At 41.7% G+C, this 20,454-nt stretch overlaps 1 protein-coding gene across 1 annotated transcript; it reads right to left on the bottom strand.

Moving 5' to 3' along the window:
- Positions 1-5,889: 5,889 nt before the first annotated feature.
- On the bottom strand, positions 5,890-19,605 carry LOC106590361 (tomoregulin-1). Its single transcript, XM_014181300.2, has 10 exons — positions 18,877-19,605; positions 12,568-12,677; positions 12,035-12,164; positions 11,850-11,876; positions 11,565-11,661; positions 10,847-10,995; positions 7,583-7,639; positions 7,219-7,339; positions 6,878-7,039; positions 5,890-6,541 (listed from the first exon to the last, which is right to left on the bottom strand). The coding sequence occupies exons 1-10, from the start codon at positions 19,028-19,030 to the stop codon at positions 6,457-6,459; spliced, it is 1,092 nt and encodes a 363-aa protein (XP_014036775.1). The 5' UTR covers positions 19,031-19,605; the 3' UTR covers positions 5,890-6,456.
- Positions 19,606-20,454: the final 849 nt, after the last annotated feature.

The raw sequence follows: 20,454 nt of genomic DNA, 5'->3' as shown, positions 1-20,454 counted from the left end.
ATCTTACCTGTGCACATAGCAATCTCTTGCTTTTAGGTAAGTTATACATAATATATCTCTCACATACGAATTCAACACACAGCTCTCTGCGTCTTCCCTCAACATGCATTGTTTGTAGTTTTGGACATGTAAGAGAATCTTACAGAACTCTGTATGCAGGGTGTGAATGGGGTGTTTTTTCCATTGGGGAAATCGTGTTTTGCAAGTGGACCCCACTGCCATAAAGTGCAATTGGTTCAATTACATGTTCAATTAGTTTTGGCTAAATTTATTTATCTGTCAGTTAATTCACTGTCTCATTTAGGTGTCCAGTTGAGCTTATTTTTAAACCTAAGTAATAGTAGTGTGTGCAGTACTCTATATATTTTGTACCACTTGAGAACTTTGGTCTAGTTCCCTGAAATCTGGATATTCTTCAGAAAATCATTATTTTTGTGTTTTTGGGTTTACTGCTCTAGCACGTACAGGCTCTGCTGTAGGCCATGTGCTGTGGGTGACAGCAAGCACAGGTCATCTGCGAAGAGCAGGCATTTAACCTTTGAACTGTGAACAGTCCTGTATGCCAAATAGAATCAAATGCTTTTTGGAAGTTGATAAAGCAAGCGTACATTTTGGTATTATTTTGGTGGAGATGTTTATATATCAGGGTGTGTATGGGTGTAAATACGATCAGTCGTGTGATGTTTTGGTATAAATCCAATTTGGCTTTTACTCAGGACATTGTACTTATTAAGGAAGTTTAGAACTCTTACATTTATAATACTACAGAAAACATTCCCCAGGTTAATGTTCACACAAATGCCTCTATAATTACTAGGGTCAAATTTGTCTCCGTTCTTAAAGATTGGGGTTATGGGTCCTTGATTCCAGATGTCAGGGAAATAACCAATATTCAGGATCAAATTAAACTGTTTTAATATAACCAATTGAAATATTCCACTAGTGATTTTTTTGAGCATCTCATTTGGGATGCCATCAGGTCTGCATGCTTTTTTAAATTTGAGGGCCTTTACTCCACACACAGAGATGCGTGATCACGCTCTCCGTAGCCAATGTGAGTAAGACCTTTAAACAGGTCAACATTCACAAGGCAGCAGGGCCAGACGGATTACCAAGATGTGTATTCCAAGCGTGTGCTGACCAACTGGCAAGTGTCTTGACTGACAATTTCAATAATAATGTAATACCTACAGTACATGTTTCTAGCAGACCACCATAGTCCCTGTGCCCAAGAACACCAAAGTAACCTGCCTAAATGACTACTGACCCGTAGCACTCACGTCTGTAGCCATGAAGTGCTTTGAAAGACTGGTCATGGCTCACATCAACACCATTATCCCAGAAACCCTAGACCCACTCCAATTTGCATACCGCCAGACAGATCCACAGATGATGCAATCTCTATTTCACTCCACACTGCCCTTTCCCACCTGGACAAAAGGAACACCTATGTAAGATTGCTATTCATTGACTACAACTCAGCATTCAACACCATAGTGTCCCCAAAGCTAAGGACCTTGGTACGAAACACCTCCCTCTGCAACTGGATCCTGGACTTCCTGACGGGCTGCCCCCAGGTGGTGAGGGTAGGTAAAAACATATTTGCCACGCTGATCCTCAACACTGGAGCCCCTTAGTGGTGTGTGCTCAGTCCCCTCTTGTACTCCCTGTTCACCCATGAAACTCCATGGTTTCTGATTGAGGTATGTACATACAGTCACTGTGGGGACGACGACATCGATGCACTTATTGATGAAGCCAGTGACTGATGTGGTGTACTCCTCAATGCCATCAGAGGAATCCTAGAACATATTCCAGTCTGTGCTAGCAAAACAGTCCTGTAGCTTAGCATCTGCGTCATCTGACCGCTTCTTTATTGACCGAGTCACTAGTGCTTCCTGCTTTAGTTTCGCTTGTAAGCAGGAATCAAGAGGATATAATTATGGTCAGATTTGCCAAATGGGGGGCAAGGGAGAGGTTTGTATGCATCTCTGTGTGTAGTGTAAAGGTGGTCTAAAGTTTTTTTTCCTCTGGTTGCACATTTAACATGCTGATAGAAATTAGGTAAGACAGATTTTAGTTTTCCTGCATTAACGTCCCCGGCCACTAGGAGTGCCGCCTCTGGGTGGGCGTTTTCCTGTTTGCTCATTTCCTTATACAGCTGACTGAGTGAGGTCTTAGTGCCAGCATCCATCTGTGGTGGTAAATGTCCAGCCACGTAAAATATAGATGAAAACTCTCTTGGCAAATAGTGTGGTCTACAGCTTATCATGAAATACTCTACTTCAGGCGAGCAAAATCTTGAGACTTCCTAAGATTTCGTGCACCAGCTATTGTTTACAAATATACACAGACCGCCCCCCCTCGTCTTACCGGAGTGTGCTGTTCTAGCTAGCCGGTGCAGCGTATATCCCGCCAGCTGAAAGTTATCAATGTTGTCATTCTGCCACGATTCGGTGAAACATAAGATATTACAGTTTTTAATGTCCCGTTGGTAGGATATTCGTGATCATACCTCATCTAATTTATTGTCCAATGATTGTACGTTGGCAAGTAATATTGATGGTAAAGGCAGATTTCCCACTCACCGTCAGCGGATCATTATAAGGCACCCCACCCTGTGTCCTCTATACCTGTGTCTCTTTCTCCTGCCAGTGACAGGGATTTTGGCCTTGTCGGGTTCCTGAAGTATATCCTGTGCATCCTTCTTGTTGAAGAAAAAAATCTTTGTCTAAACCGAAGTGAGTGATCCCTGTCCTGATATCCAGAAGCTCTTTTTTGCCGTAAGATGGTGGCAGAAACATTATGTACAAAATAAGTTCCAAATAATGCAGAAAAAAACATATAATAGCACAATTGGTTAGGCACCCGTAAAATGGCTGCCATTTCTTCCGGTGCCATCTTCCTCCATTTAAGTTTATGGAAGGGGGTGAGAACCATGCCTCCTAGGTTTTGTATTGAAGTCAATGTACCCAGTGGAGTACAGAAGCTAGCTATCCTCAGGCTACACCATGGTGCTACCCCACATAGTGCTGCTGAGGCTACTATAGTCCATTGCAAAACAGTGAGTTTTAATAAATTATTTGGTGACGTGAATATATTTAGTATAGTTTTATCTAAAAAGGATAACTTGAAAATGCTTCACTATTTTTATTTTTATGAAATTCGCTAAGATTGTCCTCCCCTTTTTCGGAGGAGCCTCCACTGCCATAACATGATTTAGCCACCACTTTGCTTGAAAATATGGAGTGTGGTATTGGATTTGCCCCAACATAACACTTTATATACAGGACAAAAAAGTAAATTGCTTTGCCACATTTTTTGCAGTATTACATTTGTGCCTTGTTGCAAACAGGTTTTAGAATGTTTATTCTGTACAGGATTCCTTCTTTTCACTCTGTCATTTAGGTTAATATTGTGGAGTAACTACAATGTTGTTGACCCATCCTCAGTTTTCTCCAATCACAGCCATTAAAACCTGTTGGGGCTAGGGGGCAGTATTTTCACGGCTGGATAAAAAAACGTACCCGATTTAATCTGGTTACTAATCCTACCCAGTAACTAGAATATGCATATACTTATTATATATGGATAGAAAACACCCTAAAGTTTCTAAAACTGTTTGAATGGTGTCTGTGAGTATAACAGAACTCATTTGGCAGGCAAAACCCTGAGACAGATTCTGACAGGAAGTGGATATCTGATGTGTTGTATTACCTTTAAACCTATGCCATTGAAAAACACAGGGGCTGAGGAATATTTTGGCACTTCCTATTGCTTCCACTAGATGTCACCAGCCTTTACAAAGTGTTTTGAGTCTTTTACTGTGAGAGCTGACCGAACAAGAGCCATGGAACGGTGATGGCCGATTAGACTCTGGCGCGCGAGTTCATGTTGGGTACCCTCGTTCCAATACGTTATAAAAGAGAATGCATTCGTCCACCTTGAATATTATTCATGTTCTGGTTAAAAAGGCCCTAATGATTTATGCTATACAACGTTTGACATGTTTGAACGAACGTAAATATATTTTTTCCCCTCGTTCATGAAGTGAAGTCCGGCGGGCTTAGATCATGTGCTAACAAGATGGAGATTTTTGGACATAAATGATGAGCTTTTTTGAACAAAACTACATTCGTTATGGACCTGTGATACCTGGAAGTGACATCTGATGAAGAGAATCAAAGGTAATGGATTATTTACATAGTATTTTCGATTTTAGATCTCCCCAACATGGCGGCTAGTCTGTATCGCAACGCGTATTTTTCTGGGCGCAGTGCTCAGATTATTGCAAAGTGTGATTTCCCAGTAAGGTTATTTTTAAATCTGGCAAGTTGATTGCGTTCAAGAGATGTAAATCTATAATTCTTTAAATGACAATATAATATTTTACCAATGTTTTCTAATTTTAATTATTTAATTTGTGGTGCTGACTTGACTGCCGGTTATTGGAGGGAAACGATTTCCTCAACATCAATGCCATAGTAAAACGCTGTTTTTGGATATAAATATGAACTTGATAGAACTAAAAATGCATGCATTGTCTAACATAATGTCCTAGGAGTGTCATCTGATGGAGATTGTAAAAGGTTAGTGCATCATTTTAGCTGGTTTTATGGTTTTGGTGACCCTGTCTTTGAATTGACAAAACATTACACACAGCTATTGTCAATGTACTCTCCTAACATAATCTAACTTTATGCTTTCGCCGTAAAACCTTTTTGAAATCGGACAACGTGGTTAGATTAAGGAGATGTTTATCTTTCAAAGGGTGTAAGATAGTTGTATGTTTGAAAAATTTGAATTTTGACATTTATTTGGTTTCAAATTTGCCGCTCTTGAAATGCACCTGCTGTTGATGGAGTGCACCACGGGGGGGACGCTAGCGTCCCACCTAGCCCATAGAGGTTAAACTCTAACTGTTTCATGGTGAAATCCCTGAGCGGTTTCCTTCCTCTCCGGAACTGAGTTAGGAAGGACGTCTGTATCTTTGTAGTGACTGGGTGTATTGATACACCATCCAAAGTGGAATTAATAACGTTACCATGCTCAAAGGGATATTCAATGTCTGCCTTTTTCTTTTTTTACCCATCTACCAATAGGTGCCCTTCTTTGCGAGGCACTGGAAAACCTCCATGGTCTTTGTGGATCAATTTGTTTGAAATGTACCACTCGACTGAGGGACCTTACAGATAATTGTATGTGTGGGGTACAGAGATGAGGTAGTTATTCAAAAATCATGTTAATCACTATTTTTGCACAAAGAATCAGTCCATGCAACTTATTATTTGACATGCTAAACACATTTCTACTCCTGAATTTATTTAGGCTTGCCATAACAAAGGGGTTGAATACTTATTGACTCAAGACATTTCAGTTTTTAATTAATTTGTAAAAATGTCTAAAAACATAATCCCACTTTGACATTAATAGGGTATTGTGTGTCGGCCAGTGACAAATAATCTCAATTTTAATCAATTTTAAATTCAGGATGTAACACAACAAAATGTGCCACAAGTCAAGGGATGTGAATACTTTCTGATGGGCACTGTACATGCAGTTTTATAACTAGGGCTCAGAGTCTTTCCCAACCATGTGATTTGTCCAGGGAAAACAAAACTGCAAGCTGCTACATGGTTATTTCCATTGGATAATGCTGTCTGATAAAATACCTGTTTGATTCCAAATGTTATACAATGTAATAGATTTTTTGATTTAACAAAGTAAATCAAGAACTGCATTAAAATCAGTGCATTTATTTTTACAATAACATCATATGAATACGCCTTTTCTTCCATAACAATTTTAACGTTGTGATAAATTATTTTCTGAAAATTATTTCGGCTCCGTCATTGAACTAGTCATAATAATATGAAGGCAACACGAGTGTTTGAAACACAGATAATTTAATACTACATCACTAAACACATTCACAGCTCATGCTATATGCAACTATTTCATTAGCAATAATACAAACAACATTAGAACATAAAAAATGAAATTATATATAAAAACATTTAAATTAGTACCTAGTCAAAAAAATTGTTCCATCCCCGGAATGGTATATTGAAAAGTAACCAAAAACAACCTGTACACATCAGCTTTTACCTCATTTATAGAAAACTGCATTTGGTATATAGTTGTATTTCATTAAAAAAAAGAAAAGGTACTGAGAGAAAGTCAGAGTCCAGACCCTAGGTATCCAAGGTTTGTGTGCCTAAAGATACCAATGCCACCTTGCAAACAATGGAAGGTTTTCTGCCCGTAGGAAAAAATAAATAATGCAGCAGTCTGGAAAAAAAAGCAGCAAGAGCTGCATATGTCCAGAAGGAAGAGAAAACTAAGGCCCCATTAGAGAAAATAAATAAATAAACATCCATTCAAAATAAAGGAGACAAAACAACAGATATCAAAAAATGTGATTCATATGGTGCAAAAATGCACACAAAAAAACTGCTACATCATCCTGGATGAAGTCCCAGAGGGAAAGTGTCCAAGGTGTTGCTGTTGTCTTCGTCCCCTCTGGGTTTTGGGACACCTCCTATTAAACAAAAGACAATGGAATAACATCAAACTCTCATTTTTGACTGCCTCACAAAACACATTACTCAGCACTTTAGAAATGAGTTTGAAAAATATGAAATCAATTACGATTGTAAAAATGTGTATACCTAAGTATACACCTTTTATAGAGTAACCATCTTTTGTCAAATGACACACATTGTCACATTTGGAATATCATCTTCCATAAGACTTGCTCATTTGTGCTACTGTATGTTGTTTACAAAACACGGCTTATAAAATACAGAATATTTCAATCTGCTTATCAGAAATGTGTTAATAAGATCAGATAGGTCACTTTGGAGAGCACACCCACCTTGTGAAACACATAACAACAGCGACAATGATGGCGATCTGTACGGCTCCGATGACGGCTGCTATGAGAACGTAGTGGAGTTTCTGTCCACTGGGCACCACGTACAGGATGTTGAAGTCTTGGATTTCATCACACTGCTGGCCAGTGTAGCCCGAGTCACACCTGGGGAGACAACCAAACCGCTAGCACTTCATTTCATGATACAGAAATTACCCGGTGTTTACTAAGAAATGACATGGTGAGATGGTAATTACACAATAATTATGTATGAATTAGGTCAAAAAGAGATGAAACATAGCATACGCAGGTATGTAAGACAAAAGGACACCATGTTATCTTACCGGCAGGTGGGGATGCTATACTTAATTTCACATTGGCCATGTTCACAGAAGTTGGCGTAGTCCTCTGTGCAGAGGGTGGGGACCCCTCCATAAGCGCTATCCTCCCCTATGTCTACCGTGTCTTTAAAGGTATACAGAAAAGAACAAATATTAATATGGATGATATAAATATTAAAGAGCGAGCTAGGCCTTGTCCTCAGTTGCAATTCAAAATATAACTGACATGACGGAGCAGAAATATGCTTTGCAGATATGTAATAGTACAACAGTATTATTTCCATATAGACAACATGAACCATGGTCTGAGGTAAATCAACTACCATAACAACATCATAACAGAGTGTGGTAAAAGGGAGCAGCATACCAAAAAGATCAGTCTTGCTGTTGCTACCATCGTCTTCATTTTTCTTCTTCCCTTTTTCTGAAAAAAAAAAACATAAATATTTTTGAGTGCAAGACAGAAATTTCCCAATATTGCAAATCGGTTCAAAAATTATTTTCTGAGCAAGCCAACCTTTCAGTAGCTACAGACAGCACCATTTTAAATGTGAAAGAATTCATTAGGATAGAGGTTGCTTAAAAATAGTTTTTCAACTGTAAGAAGTTGAAAAGAAATCGAATTGGAGGGACTCAAGGAAATAGTGTTCAAGCTCCATGTTCTAATAGATCCCTAATCACAAGGATTATACGATTATCTGAGAGCGCACTATGGCTTGATTATCAGAGAGCGCACCATGGCTTGATTATCAGAGAGCGCACCATGGCTTGATTGTCTGAGAGCGCACCATGGCTTGATTGTCTGAGAGCGCACCATGGCTTGATTATCAGAGAGCGCACCATGGCTTGATTATCAGAGAGCGCACCATTGCTTGATTATCTGAGAGCGCACCATGGCTAGATTATCAGAGAGCGCACCATGGCTTGATTATCAGAGAGCGCACCATGGCTTGATTATCAGAAAGCGCACCATGGCTTGATTATCTGAGAGCGCACCATGGCTTGATTATCAGAGAGCGCACCATGGCTTGATTATCAGAGAGCGCACCATGGCTTGATTATCAGAGAGCGCACCATGGCTTGATTATCAGAGAGCGCACCATGGCTTGATTATCAGAGAGCGCACCATGGCTTGATTATCAGAGAGCGCACCATGGCTTGATTATCAGAGCGCGCACCATGGCTTGATTATCAGAGAGCGCACCATGGCTTGATTATCAGAGAGCGCACCATGGCTTGATTATCAGAGAGCGCACCATGGCTTGATTATCAGAGCGCGCACCATGGCTTGATTATCAGAGAGCGCACCATGGCTTGATAGTCAGAGAGCGCACCATGGCTTGATAGTCAGAGAGCGCACCATGGCTTGATTATCAGAGAGCGCACCATGGCTTGATTATCAGAGAGCGCACCATGGCTTGATTATCAGAAAGCGCACCATGGCTTGAAAAGTGCCCCCACTTCTGGAGCAAGCGGTGGCTTGCTAGAGAGGAAAAGCTGTCATAGTATTTTACATACATTTCAGCTCCACCTCAAGGACGGACTATAAATACTATGTCTGCTTTAATATAGTTAATATCCCAAGTAAAAATAGCAGTTAACTAGCATTCTGACATGGCCTCATTAAAATACGTTTGGTTAATCAACAAACCAGTTGAATGTTAGTTATATGATGTAGATTTTGTACAAGATACCTACCATTTCTTATTACAAACTAATAACTGACGGTGCTGTTTAGGATGCACATTTCTGATACATAACAATAAGATGACCATAGATACAATGTGAGAGGTATGGCGGGTTTCTATTTGGACCAGTCGAAGCATGAGGCTGTTGGTAACATTACTCTGACAGACAGTTATTGTCACGTGTGTGTGTGTGTAGGAACGGACCAAAGCGCAGCGTGGGTATCATTCCACATATTTACATTTTCATGTGAAACTATGCAAGACATACAATAAACCATAAACAAAACAACAAACCGTGACGAAGAGGTACAACATACACTAACTCAAAATAATCTCCCACAAACACTATTGGGAAAAACAACTACTTAAATATGATCCCCAATTAGAGACAACGATGACCGGCTGCCTCTAATTGGGAATCATATGAAAAAAACTACCTAGAAAAAAGAACCTAGAACACAACATAAAAATAAATAAACTATACAAAACACCACAACATAGAAAAAAGAAACTAGAACCAAACATAGAAATAAATAAACTAGACAAAACCCCCCAGTCACGCCCTGACCTACAAGCTCTCTATGGTCAGGACGTGACAGTTATTGTAATGAGTGCATGCCTTTGCAATGCTCATTTGCATTACAAAATGCAATAAATGACAGATAAGTGGCGAGTGACTGGGTTTAACTTGAGGGCAATTTGGCCTGTTGAGATGTAGGGTGACACACAGGCATGCTTCACTACATTTAATGGCCCTCCTGCAAGAATTGGCCAACTGCACCATCAGCAGAAATGCCTCCAAACTGATTTAAGAGATAGACACGTACATAGGGTCACATGACAAATGTTGTTAAAAAACATCTCAGGACATGCACAACAATTACTCTCTGAGAATGAATGTAATATCGCTATGGTAACAAATAATATCACCATGGTGATTTAGCAGACGCTCTTATCCAGAGCGACTGACATTAGTAATGTGAAATGATAGGAATCCCATAGTAGGAATATTGGAACATCCACAACTAGTTCTCAGATTTCCAGGTTGAGATGTATTCTATTGCATTTTGAACAAGGTATGCAAGTTCATGTAATATTTAGGGTTAATGTATGCTCTGTGAAACCAAAAATATATAGATTATTTATGTAAATAGATATTTTAGCCCTAGATTGTGGGACGTTTTTTAAAAACAGGGCCATATTTGGGGTAGTAAATCTTCGCCCTCAAATGGAGAATGACATTTTTTAAACGGCTTTAAACAGATGTTCTGGTAAGAAACACCTTTGTAGTTATCGGACCAGCTGGTTTCCCAATGCCCCTTATAATGTGGCCCAAATCCTAATTGTGTGCATCCAGATTGAGGTCATGTCCACAAAGCAGTCTGCATGTGAAAGAAGAATCTTTAGTCTTTTGATGCGCAGAAGAAAGATGTTGTATTTCGGGACAAACCAAATAGTCTCAGTCATCACCACACAGCACACGGCATTGTCATAGTGAGGATCAATCAACCAATTAGGGTGGGTGTCATAAACATCAGAGATTGACAGGAACTAGCCATCATGTAGGTCACTGGCAGTATAAAGTGATAAAGATTCAGAGGAAAGTCAACACTGGTGGGTGGGATGCTTATATAAACACAGCACATATCAGGAATATCAGGACTGGCACCAGGAACCCATGCAGGGGAGGATGTCTAGGACATTGTGTTCAACTGTTAAGTAAGATGTCGCATTACAGCAGGATCCCCTCATCTCTACACCAAAAATCTCAGTCAAATATGAAATAGTGATTTATTTTCTTTCCCTGAGATTGTGAATAATAAATCAAATCCATTGAGAACCACGATCCATAGTTTTGTCCCACGATGCAGTGTAAATACAGTGCATGGGGCATAAAATGACATGTTTCTAAATTACATTTTAATGTTAGAACGTGGCATTACCTGGACACCTCCCTAGATGCTTCACGTCAATCTTCACCTGCTTCAAGCACGAAGCCTCTCTTACGTGACAGGGGGTAATGTAAGATTTTCCGTCTGTTCCACACACCGGGTTGTCATTATGGCCACTGCAGTCAATGTTGCACATACACCTGGGTGTCGTAGAAAACATTTATATAAAAATCTGTTTAATGAACACTGTATTAACACTGCGTTCACTAAAAGTGCTAAACATACATCATCAATCAATTTGAATCGAATGTGACGACCCAGGACCCCAGTATATGGAGAAAATAAGCAAAGATATCTATGAGGGACTAGTGGTCACTAGTGATCTTCCAGATGAAGACGAGTCCTCCTTTCAGAAACTACTGAGAGCACAACAGCTGATGAAGACGAGTCCTCCTTTCAGAAACTACTGAGAGTACAACAGCTGATGAAGACGAGTCCTCCTTTCAGAAACTACTGCGAGCAACAGCTGATGAAGACGAGTCCTCCTTTCAGAAACTACTGAGAGCACAACAGCTGATGAAGACGAGTCCTCCTTTCAGAAACTACGGAGAGCACAACAGCTGATGAAGACGAATCCTCAGAGACTGCTGAGAGCACAATAGCTGATGAAGACGAGTCCTCAGAGACTACAGAGAGCACAACAGCTGATGAAGACGAGTCCTCCTTAGAGACTACAGAGAGCACAATAGCTGCAGTGGAAAGTACTCACAAAATATCCTCAGAGTCCACATCGCATTCTGCTCCAAACTTGCAGTTGACGCATTTTGTGGGCTTTTTCCCTCTGCCTGTGCCTGATCCTTCATCATCTGTAGAAAAGGAGAGTATTTCAAAAATGTTAGCTGTCAACAGAGTTAATACTGTTCTATTAGTGGTTGGATCTGCAAAGCTTTTGTTTAAGCAGGCTATGTTTAACCAGCTTTTACTGTAACATTGTAACATGGGTTGTCTAGTCAAGCTTATTAAAGTGAAGCAAGACCAAGTTACGATACTGTACCTCCGTCGCCTGATCCGGAACTGCCATCTGTGTGTTACAGCATAGAAAATGAGTTAGCGTCAGCTTGGCCTAATATGACTAATAACAAAATGACTAGGGACAGAACCCGAGTGATGAAAAATGCGCTCCATAAAGGTGATTCTGTACTCTGAGTGAAAGTGTGCAACCTGCGACTTAAGACTCACCTGCATAGCAGGCCACATCAGACACCTGTGATATGGACTTCTGCTGCTTGCATGCTGCTCTCCTCAAGAAGCACTCGTTCTGATAGGTGTCTCCATTGGACCCACAAACAGGGATGTACTTCTTAGAGCACTAAGACACAACGGGCAATGAAAGGATGTTACTGAACCATCACAGCCTAGACCAGGGATCATCAAGTAGATTCAGCCACGGGACGATTTTTTTTCTTGAGCGGATAGTCAGGCGGCCAGAACAAAATTACAAATAATTTGTAGACTGCAAATTTACTGCAAGAAGCCCAAACAGATATAATATTTGACTAACACCCTGTTTACATTTGTATACGATCACATACAGTATATCTCTATATTATGTGTGGGAATACTATGGAACAAATTTCTGAAATTAAAATCAATTGGAGCTGATTTGCTTTGGCAAAGCCATTCCTGCTTGCTTTCTTGCTCATGGCAACGGCAATGACAGTCTTACTTGACAACAGAGAACATGATAGCCTTTATTCCACTGTGTTACTTACATGGAACTGGCAGACACATTTCAGGTCAGCCCCATTCTCTTGACATGCCCCCCCGTAACGACATGTCGCAGCGTCACACACTCTCAGGTCACTTTTCTTCTCAGACAAATCTGGTAAAAACAAGGTGTTCATATCAGCAAGGCAGTGAAATAGCATTATTTTAGTGGTCCATTTGTAAAACCATATGGATATCTAGTATAGTCTATGTTATGTACTAGTATTTATGTGACATTGCTTTTCTATCTGGGAAAGACTTTCTAACGTGAAGATTGGAGCAAATAGTGTGTGAAAACGTTCAACTCAAAGCACAATTCTTTCCCAAACTACAGCCTTTGAGAAAAAACTCCTATGGTATAGTCTACTTGGAAACACTTTTCTTTACCTAAAATACAGTTAGCCTTGAATGCAAAATGATATGCTCTGTTTCGTCACAAAACAGAGTAAATCAGTCTGGATTCCAGGCTAAAATACACTACGAACCAAAGCCGTGACAACTTAAGAGTTCACGGCCACTTGAATATATCTTCACGGAATGACTTTTATCCATCCGACACACCAAAGCCCATAGCTTCCCCTTTAGCCAGAAATACACTGGAACATCTCTCACTCTCTCACACTGGGCGGAATTTATCAGAGGAAGGAGAAGAACAAATCAATGTTAGAGAGGAGTCAATGTAGCGAAGACCCGGGTCATTAGCAACACGTAGCCATCCAACTCCTTTGCCACAAGACGTCAATAGTCATCGCCTCATTTCGTCAATGGTTGGACTAATGAGAGATCTGGTACAGAGAGAGCTTAGCTACGCATCGTTTGTACAACTTTATTGAGAGTCAGTGGAATGTGCAATGTACAACAGTGACTGCCCAGCATAACTGGACTGAGAAATGTAGTCACTACTGGTCATTTGGACAAGTTGGTCCTGGTTTACACAGTAATGCCTTGGCATTGCATGATCATGGGAAAGCAAAGCCAAGAACCATCAACAGGGACCAGAAAGCTGACTTGAAAAGATTGGAGAAGAGGGTCAAGTCCGATCTGCTAATCTTTGATCAGGAGCTCAAGCACTTTATGTGTGAGAGGCATTCCTGATAGGAATGATAGGATTTCAGGTTGCCAAAGTGGGCTTACAAGGCACTTATAGTAAAGTTGGCCATCACAATATTGTTTGAATAAGTTCATCATTAGCCTGGTCATAAGTAGGGAATTACATTGGATAACATCGTCAGGGTCAATGAATTTGGTCAAAACAACTCCTCAGTGCTGCAAGTCTTCAATATTAACTTTAACCAACCAGTAACAGTAAACTGTCAAAAACATTACGGCTGAAGTGAAATTACAGAGGATTTTATTTCCCCTGTTGACATTCAGTTGTAGTATAATCTGTTTTTCAATAGCTTTGATAACTACAGTAGGTGTGCAAAATGACTGTTGTGCTACTGTGCTGGAACAACTCAAGGTTCATGGACACCCTGAGGGAGAGTGTTTGAATCTCACAGAGCTCTAATGGAGGAATGACAAGACCATCCCAGCCTTCCAGGCAGGTTTGACAGCAGCCATTTACATCCTCCTGGGGTCAACAGCATTATCACCCAGCACTCCTATCAACTATCAGAACATTGGAAAACCCCTGGTCTGGGAGATTTACAGGGAGGGGGAGGGAGAGAAGGAGAGAGAATGAGAGAGAAATTAAGACATAAAAGGAGAGGAAGAGATAAAAGAGGCGCAAAGGAGAGAAAAAGAGGGAGCGAAGGAGAGAGAGAGGGATGGATGGATGGAGGGAGAGAGAGAAAAGAGAGAATAGGAGAGGTAATGGGAATGGAAGAATCCTACCCCACTGAGGTTTGAACTGAAGTTCCCTCCTGCTCTCATCGCCAGTCCCCATGAGGGAAGACATATCTCAACATGCAGTAGGAGCATTATGTTGTCTTATCCCCACTGTTAGAGAAGGTTTAAGAAGAGGAAGCCACTATACAACTAATCCATTGTCTTGAGACAGGTAAGCATGCCACAGGGACTAATAATAACCCAACCTTTCAACAAATGGGAGGCAAAGTAGTTCCAGGCCAAAGATTATAGTCAGCCACTCCTAACAATCCCCTCCTCTTCTAAATAGATCTGTGTTAATCAACCAATGGTCACAGTCTCGATATAAAGGGGCTAGCCCCGATCCCAGTCACCCTGTACTTAAAGGACTATTGACCAAACTGTTCATTTCCTCATTACAGTCACCGTCGCCCTGGGATCCCGAAGCTAGCCCATTAAATACAGGCCATGACCTAAAACTCCTCTGTAATCAATCAATACCACCACTGTATAGGAACACTAGTCTTTAAAACACTGCAGTAGAAGTCATAGTGGGACCAGGGCTTGAATTAAATAAAACCCTAATGAAAATAGCATTGATCCTGACCTGCAAAATAGGCGCATAGGTGCAGTAATGTAAGTACGGTAATTCTGGCTGTTTTACTGATGTTTGTTCTTTACAGCAGTGCAGGTTAACAACAACCACGCTTCCACTGAATTCAACCCAATCAATGCATGCCTTGAGAAATACAATCTGTATTTCTCAGTAACAGTGGGGAAACACCACACTTCACTGCATTTAAAGGGACAGTTCACTCTAAAATTAAAATGTTGTCCAATATTTTCAGAAGTAGTCTAATGTCAGGTCAAGCTTAATCCACATCCTACATTATAATTTGGGTATCCTAGATCCAGCAACATGCCTCAACCTGAAAACCATGGAAAAGAAAAGCCCCGAATAAAGGCAAGAAATGATACAGTGATATTATTTTCCATTCATTTCTGAAATGAATCTTTATATTGTCACGATCGTCGTACGAACTGGAAGCATACTCGGACCAATGGATCCGCCAGCATCGGTGGCGACTCTGGTGCGGGACGAAGAACCCGCTCAGCTCGCGGATCCACCAGCTTTGGTGGCGGCTCTGGTGCGGGCCGAAGAACCCGCTCATCCCGCGGATCCAGCCATGGACCCGGGCTGAACACTGTGCCTGGACTGGACCTCAGTGTCAAGGAAGGCTCCTGCCATGGAGCGGGACTGGACACCAGCCCTGGCCTGGAACTCGGTGCCGATTTAAGGCTCCTGCCATGGAGCGGGACTGGACGCCGTATCTGGACTGAGCACCGGCGCAGAAGACTCTGGCCATGGAGCGGGACTGGACATCATGCATGGACTGGACACGGCGCAGAGGAAGGCTCCGGCCTTGGAGCGGGACTGGACGCTTTGCCTGGAAGCGCCGGACCGTTGACCCCCGCTGGAGGCTCCGGAACGTTGACCGTCGCAGGAGGTTCCGGACTGTGGACCGTCGCCGGAAGCTCTGGACTGGGGACCATCGCCGGAAGCTCTGGACTGGGGACCGTCGCCGGAAGCTCTGGACTGAGGACCGTCGCCAAAGGCTCTGGAATGGTGACACGCACTTCAGGGCGAGCAGGCACAGGACGTACCGGACTGGGGAGGCACACTGGAGTTCTGGTGCGTGGAGCTGGCACAGGACGTACTGGGCTGTGGAGACGTACTGGAGACCTAGTGCGTATAGCCGGCATCAATGTTACCGGTTTGATGACACACTTTGTACGGTGAGTGCGAGGAGCTGGCACAGGACGTACTGGGCTGTGAAGGCGCACTGTAGACCTGGTGCGTATAGCCAGCATCAATTGTACCGGAACTATGACATACTTCGCATGGTGAGTGCGAGGAGCTGGCACAGGACGTACTGGGCGGTGGATGCGTACTGGAGACCTGATGCATGGAGCAGGCACAGATTTCACCAGACTAATAGCATGCTCCTCAGGACGAGTACAGGGAGCTGACTCAGGTGGCATTAAACTGATTACACGCTCCTTAGGGCAAATGTCGTGCATCTTCCACCAACTCAACAACTCTCTCTGCTCTTTCTCCTCCAATATCTCCATCCACTCTCTGACGGTCTCTGACTCTCTCCGTTCACTCTCCTCCAGTTTCTCCCTCTTCTCCCAGACTGGCTCTGGTTCACTCCTCGGTTCCGCCAACCACCCCTTGTGCCCCCCCAAAAAAAAAACATTGGGCTGTCTTTGTGGCCGCGAACCCCGGCGTCGTCGCTGTCCTCCTTTCTCTCCTTGCGTCTGCTTCAACGGCAGGATTTCGTATCTTACCAAGATTTCCTCCCAAATCCAGGATATTCTCTTCTCGATCTCCTCGTAAGTCCAGGAGGCCATCTCCTCCTGGGCACGCTGCTTGGTCCTGTTGTGGTGGGATCTTCTGTCACGATCGTCGTACGAACTGGAAGCATACTCGGACCAACGTACAGCATGATCTGGGTTCCACATATTTTATTTAAGTGAAACGCACAAAACAACAAAGAATAGACGATACGTGACGCTCAAGCAGTGCTCATAGGCAACTACACAGAAACAAGATCCCACAAACACAGGTGGGAAAAATAACTACTTAAATATGATCCCCAATTAGAGACAACGATTACCAGCTGCCTCTAATTGGGAATCATACAAAACACCAACATAGAAAAAGAAACTAGAACACAACATAGCTATACTAGATCACCCCCTAGTCACACCCTGACCTACTATACCATAGAGAAACAATGGCTCTCTATGGTCAGGGCGTGACATATATCCAGAATACTTACGGTTGCTAAGGTCACATCTGCTATGGGGTTTCCTAAGCGGTTTGGGATCAGTACCCAATTATAGGTTGTTTTTAGGAGCATTGAAGAGCAACCAGGACCATGGGGAAAAGGAATGGCCTGCTTATTGACGGAAGTTAGTCAGGCAAGCAGCAAATGTAAACAGATAGCTTGACAAGAGGAAAACAATTGGCTTTATCAGGACAGCTCACTCTTCGTTATAAATCGGACTGCTATTAAATAAAAGGGGAAACGTAGCCTACTGAATGAATACAATACATAGGCCTTCATAACAAACCGTTATTATGGGAACGAGAGGACATCACTCATGGTTTATGGGATTATGGAGAGGGTGGAGCTACATCCACAACGGGTTTACGTTTCCATTCATCTTAAATATCATCAAACATAGGCCAATCTGTCAAAGTCACACTGAATGGAACCCCTTAGAAAACCACATAGCAGATGTGAACTTTTAGCAAGCATATTATATATTCCGGATATAAAGAGTAAAATTAATTTACCCTCAATTTAACCCACGATGACACTGTATACCAGTGGTGTAAAGTACTTGAGTAAAACTACTTTAAAGTAATACTTAAGTCGTTTGGGGGTGGAGGGGTTATCTGTACTTTACTATTTATATTTTTGATTACTTTTACTTCACTACATTCCTAGAGAAAATAATGTACTTTTTACTCCATACATTTTCCCTAACACCCACCAGTACTCGTTACATTTTGAATGCTAAGCAGGACAGGAAAATGTTCCAATTCACTCACTTATGCAGAGAACATCCCTGGTCACCCCTACTGCCTCTGATCTGGCGGACTCACTGAACACACATGCTTCATTTGTAAATTATGTTGAAGGTTGCCACTGGCTATCCGTAAATGAAAAAAACAAAGTGGTGCCGTCTGGTTTGCTTAACATAAGGAATTTGAAATAATTTATACTTTTACTTTTGATACTTAAGTATATTTTAGCAATTACATTTAATTTTGATACTTAAGGATATTTAATACCAAATACTTTTAGACTTTGACTCCAGTAGTATTTTACTAGGTGACTTTTACTTTTACTTGAGTCATTTTCTATTAAGGTATCTTTCATTTTACTCAATTAGGATAGTTGGGTACTTTTCTGCAACTGGTGTATATAAACAAAAGTCATTACTCCTAACCAGGAAACTGAGAAATTACTGTTTCCATTTAATAATGAAACCCAAACAAAAACAGCAGGACAATCCAGGGTGGGGTTAAAATATGGAAAATTTTCCCTGCATGCACCTCACCAACAAGAGGGGACAGATCGAGCCACCCCCCAATAAACATAATCCTATGAAATCACATTTCCCAAATGTATACATATATATATTTTCAAAAAAACATGCATTGCCTCAAAGTGATTCCTCTTATGAAGCAGTGACACTGCCTGCCTTATGTCTGTCTAATCCAGACCAATTGAGCATGATGTGCTTTGTCTGCTGGTCAAGGAGATTGCCCAATTACCGACCAGCGTTCATTCAGCAAGGACGATAAACACCTCAGGAGCTCCTATGTTGCAAAAACACAGGATGTGTGTCTGATAAACACAAATTATTCCCATAGAAGTGCTTGCTTGGGAAAAGTTAATTGATAAAGAAAATGTATTTATACTCACCCAAGCAGTCCTTGCCTTTTCCTGAGATACATTCGCTGCTCTCGGGGTAAGAGGCTTGTGCTCCAGGCAGTGTAGAGACGGCCAAAAGGCAGAGGAGAGCGAAAAAACGGCCTGCTGAGGGTCCGTGAGATGAGAGGGGATATCCTATGGACATGATGCTTACGATGCTGTGTAGAGTGGACACCGTCTTTTCTCCAAATCACAACATATGCCTTTTTTCATTCAAATGGCAGAAATACATCAACGAATCCACCAGATGTGAATTGATGGACGGAGAACAAAACGCCTTGTTGTTGGCAAACTGTTTCACCCACGGCTAAAAAAAAGGTGTAATCTCCTTTGCAGAAAGGGGATTATCTCCCAGCATAGCCATAGCAAAAAACGGCATTATATCGGACTTTAGCTCACAAATTTCACAACCGAAATGTTGGCTTTGCTCTATTGATCGCTCGTCTGGCCGTCGTACGGGATAGGGTGTGCGATAATGAGCTGTTTTGACTGTCGCATTTACCTTTGACGCGTTTGCCTCTATTTTACCCCAGCGGCAAACAGCTGGTTTAAAATGTCCCTCCGAGAATATCTCTGCATCCTTCCACAACACAATCCCACAAAGGCGAAAATAAATGATTTTGTTGTAGCAATTTACCCAGACAATGTCTGAGTGAGGTTTTGTGAATCACCATCAACAAAGGACTTCGGTGACGCTTGGGGTATCACATGACGCGAGACCACCCCCAATCATTGAAGCACCCTTTGCCGTGGAGCGGCAAGATCACACCATGAAATGTGTGGGGAGGGGATTCCGGTTGTAGCCTAGTGGGATACGTTATAAAGCGACATTTGCTAAAACTGTACAAAGGCTACAGCCTAAGCCTACTAACTATATTTCGTAATCAAGGAGTAAGACAAGTACATTAATTAAAGTATAAAAAATGCAAGCCATATGTGCTCTTTCACATATAAAAGAATAAGAGGGATAGGCCTATCTGGAAGATAGAAAATACAGATGGACAGTTTACCAATCCATGTTAAATTGATTATTCCCATGTTACTTACCAGCTAGTATAAATTACAATTTCACAAATTGTGAATCATGACATGTCTAAATAATAATTATGTTCAAAACACTCAAGCTGATTGTTCTGGCACTGTCAGAAGCAGTTGAGCTCATTAGTAGCCTAACTAGAGGCTTATTACATGGTTTATTACACGCTTATACATGTTGGAAAGGGCTCGCAAGCATTTCACGGTCAAATATTTGGTACAATACATTTTGATTGGATAACATGGCTTACATATTACATGACTTATTACATGGCTCATATTGCGTCTCTATGGTTCTCTCAGTCCTTACACTGCAGTGGTGCAGCATGCCATGTGGTGTTGGACACCACAACATCAGTGGTATTATTGATTCTGATAACACAACCACTCTTTCCATTTCATGTTCGGGCTGCTGTTCAAAAGACACATTGATGAGTATTACCACATATAACAATGCAGCCACAGTCAAGCCATTGCCAGACACCTGAGGTTTCAGGATCACCGAAGAAATCACCAATTAGGACTAGTTTGACT

The sequence above is a fragment of the Salmo salar genome, chromosome ssa29, assembly GCF_905237065.1.
Source record: "Salmo salar chromosome ssa29, Ssal_v3.1, whole genome shotgun sequence".
Taxonomy (NCBI): domain Eukaryota; kingdom Metazoa; phylum Chordata; class Actinopteri; order Salmoniformes; family Salmonidae; genus Salmo; species Salmo salar.
Note: the sequence above shows the minus strand (reverse complement) of the source record. Positions and strands in the feature narration are given on the sequence as shown.

Coding starts and splice junctions, on each gene's coding strand:
- LOC106590361 (XM_014181300.2), bottom strand. CDS start 19,030: ATGTCCATAGGATATCCCCTCTCATCTCACGGACCCTCAGCAGGCCGT. Junction 11,662..11,849: donor TTCCGGATCAGGCGACGGAG/GTACAGTATCGT, acceptor CCTTTTCTACAG/ATGATGAAGGATCAGGCACA. Junction 7,640..10,846: donor GCATCTAGGGAGGTGTCCAG/GTAATGCCACGT, acceptor TTTTTTTTTCAG/AAAAAGGGAAGAAGAAAAAT.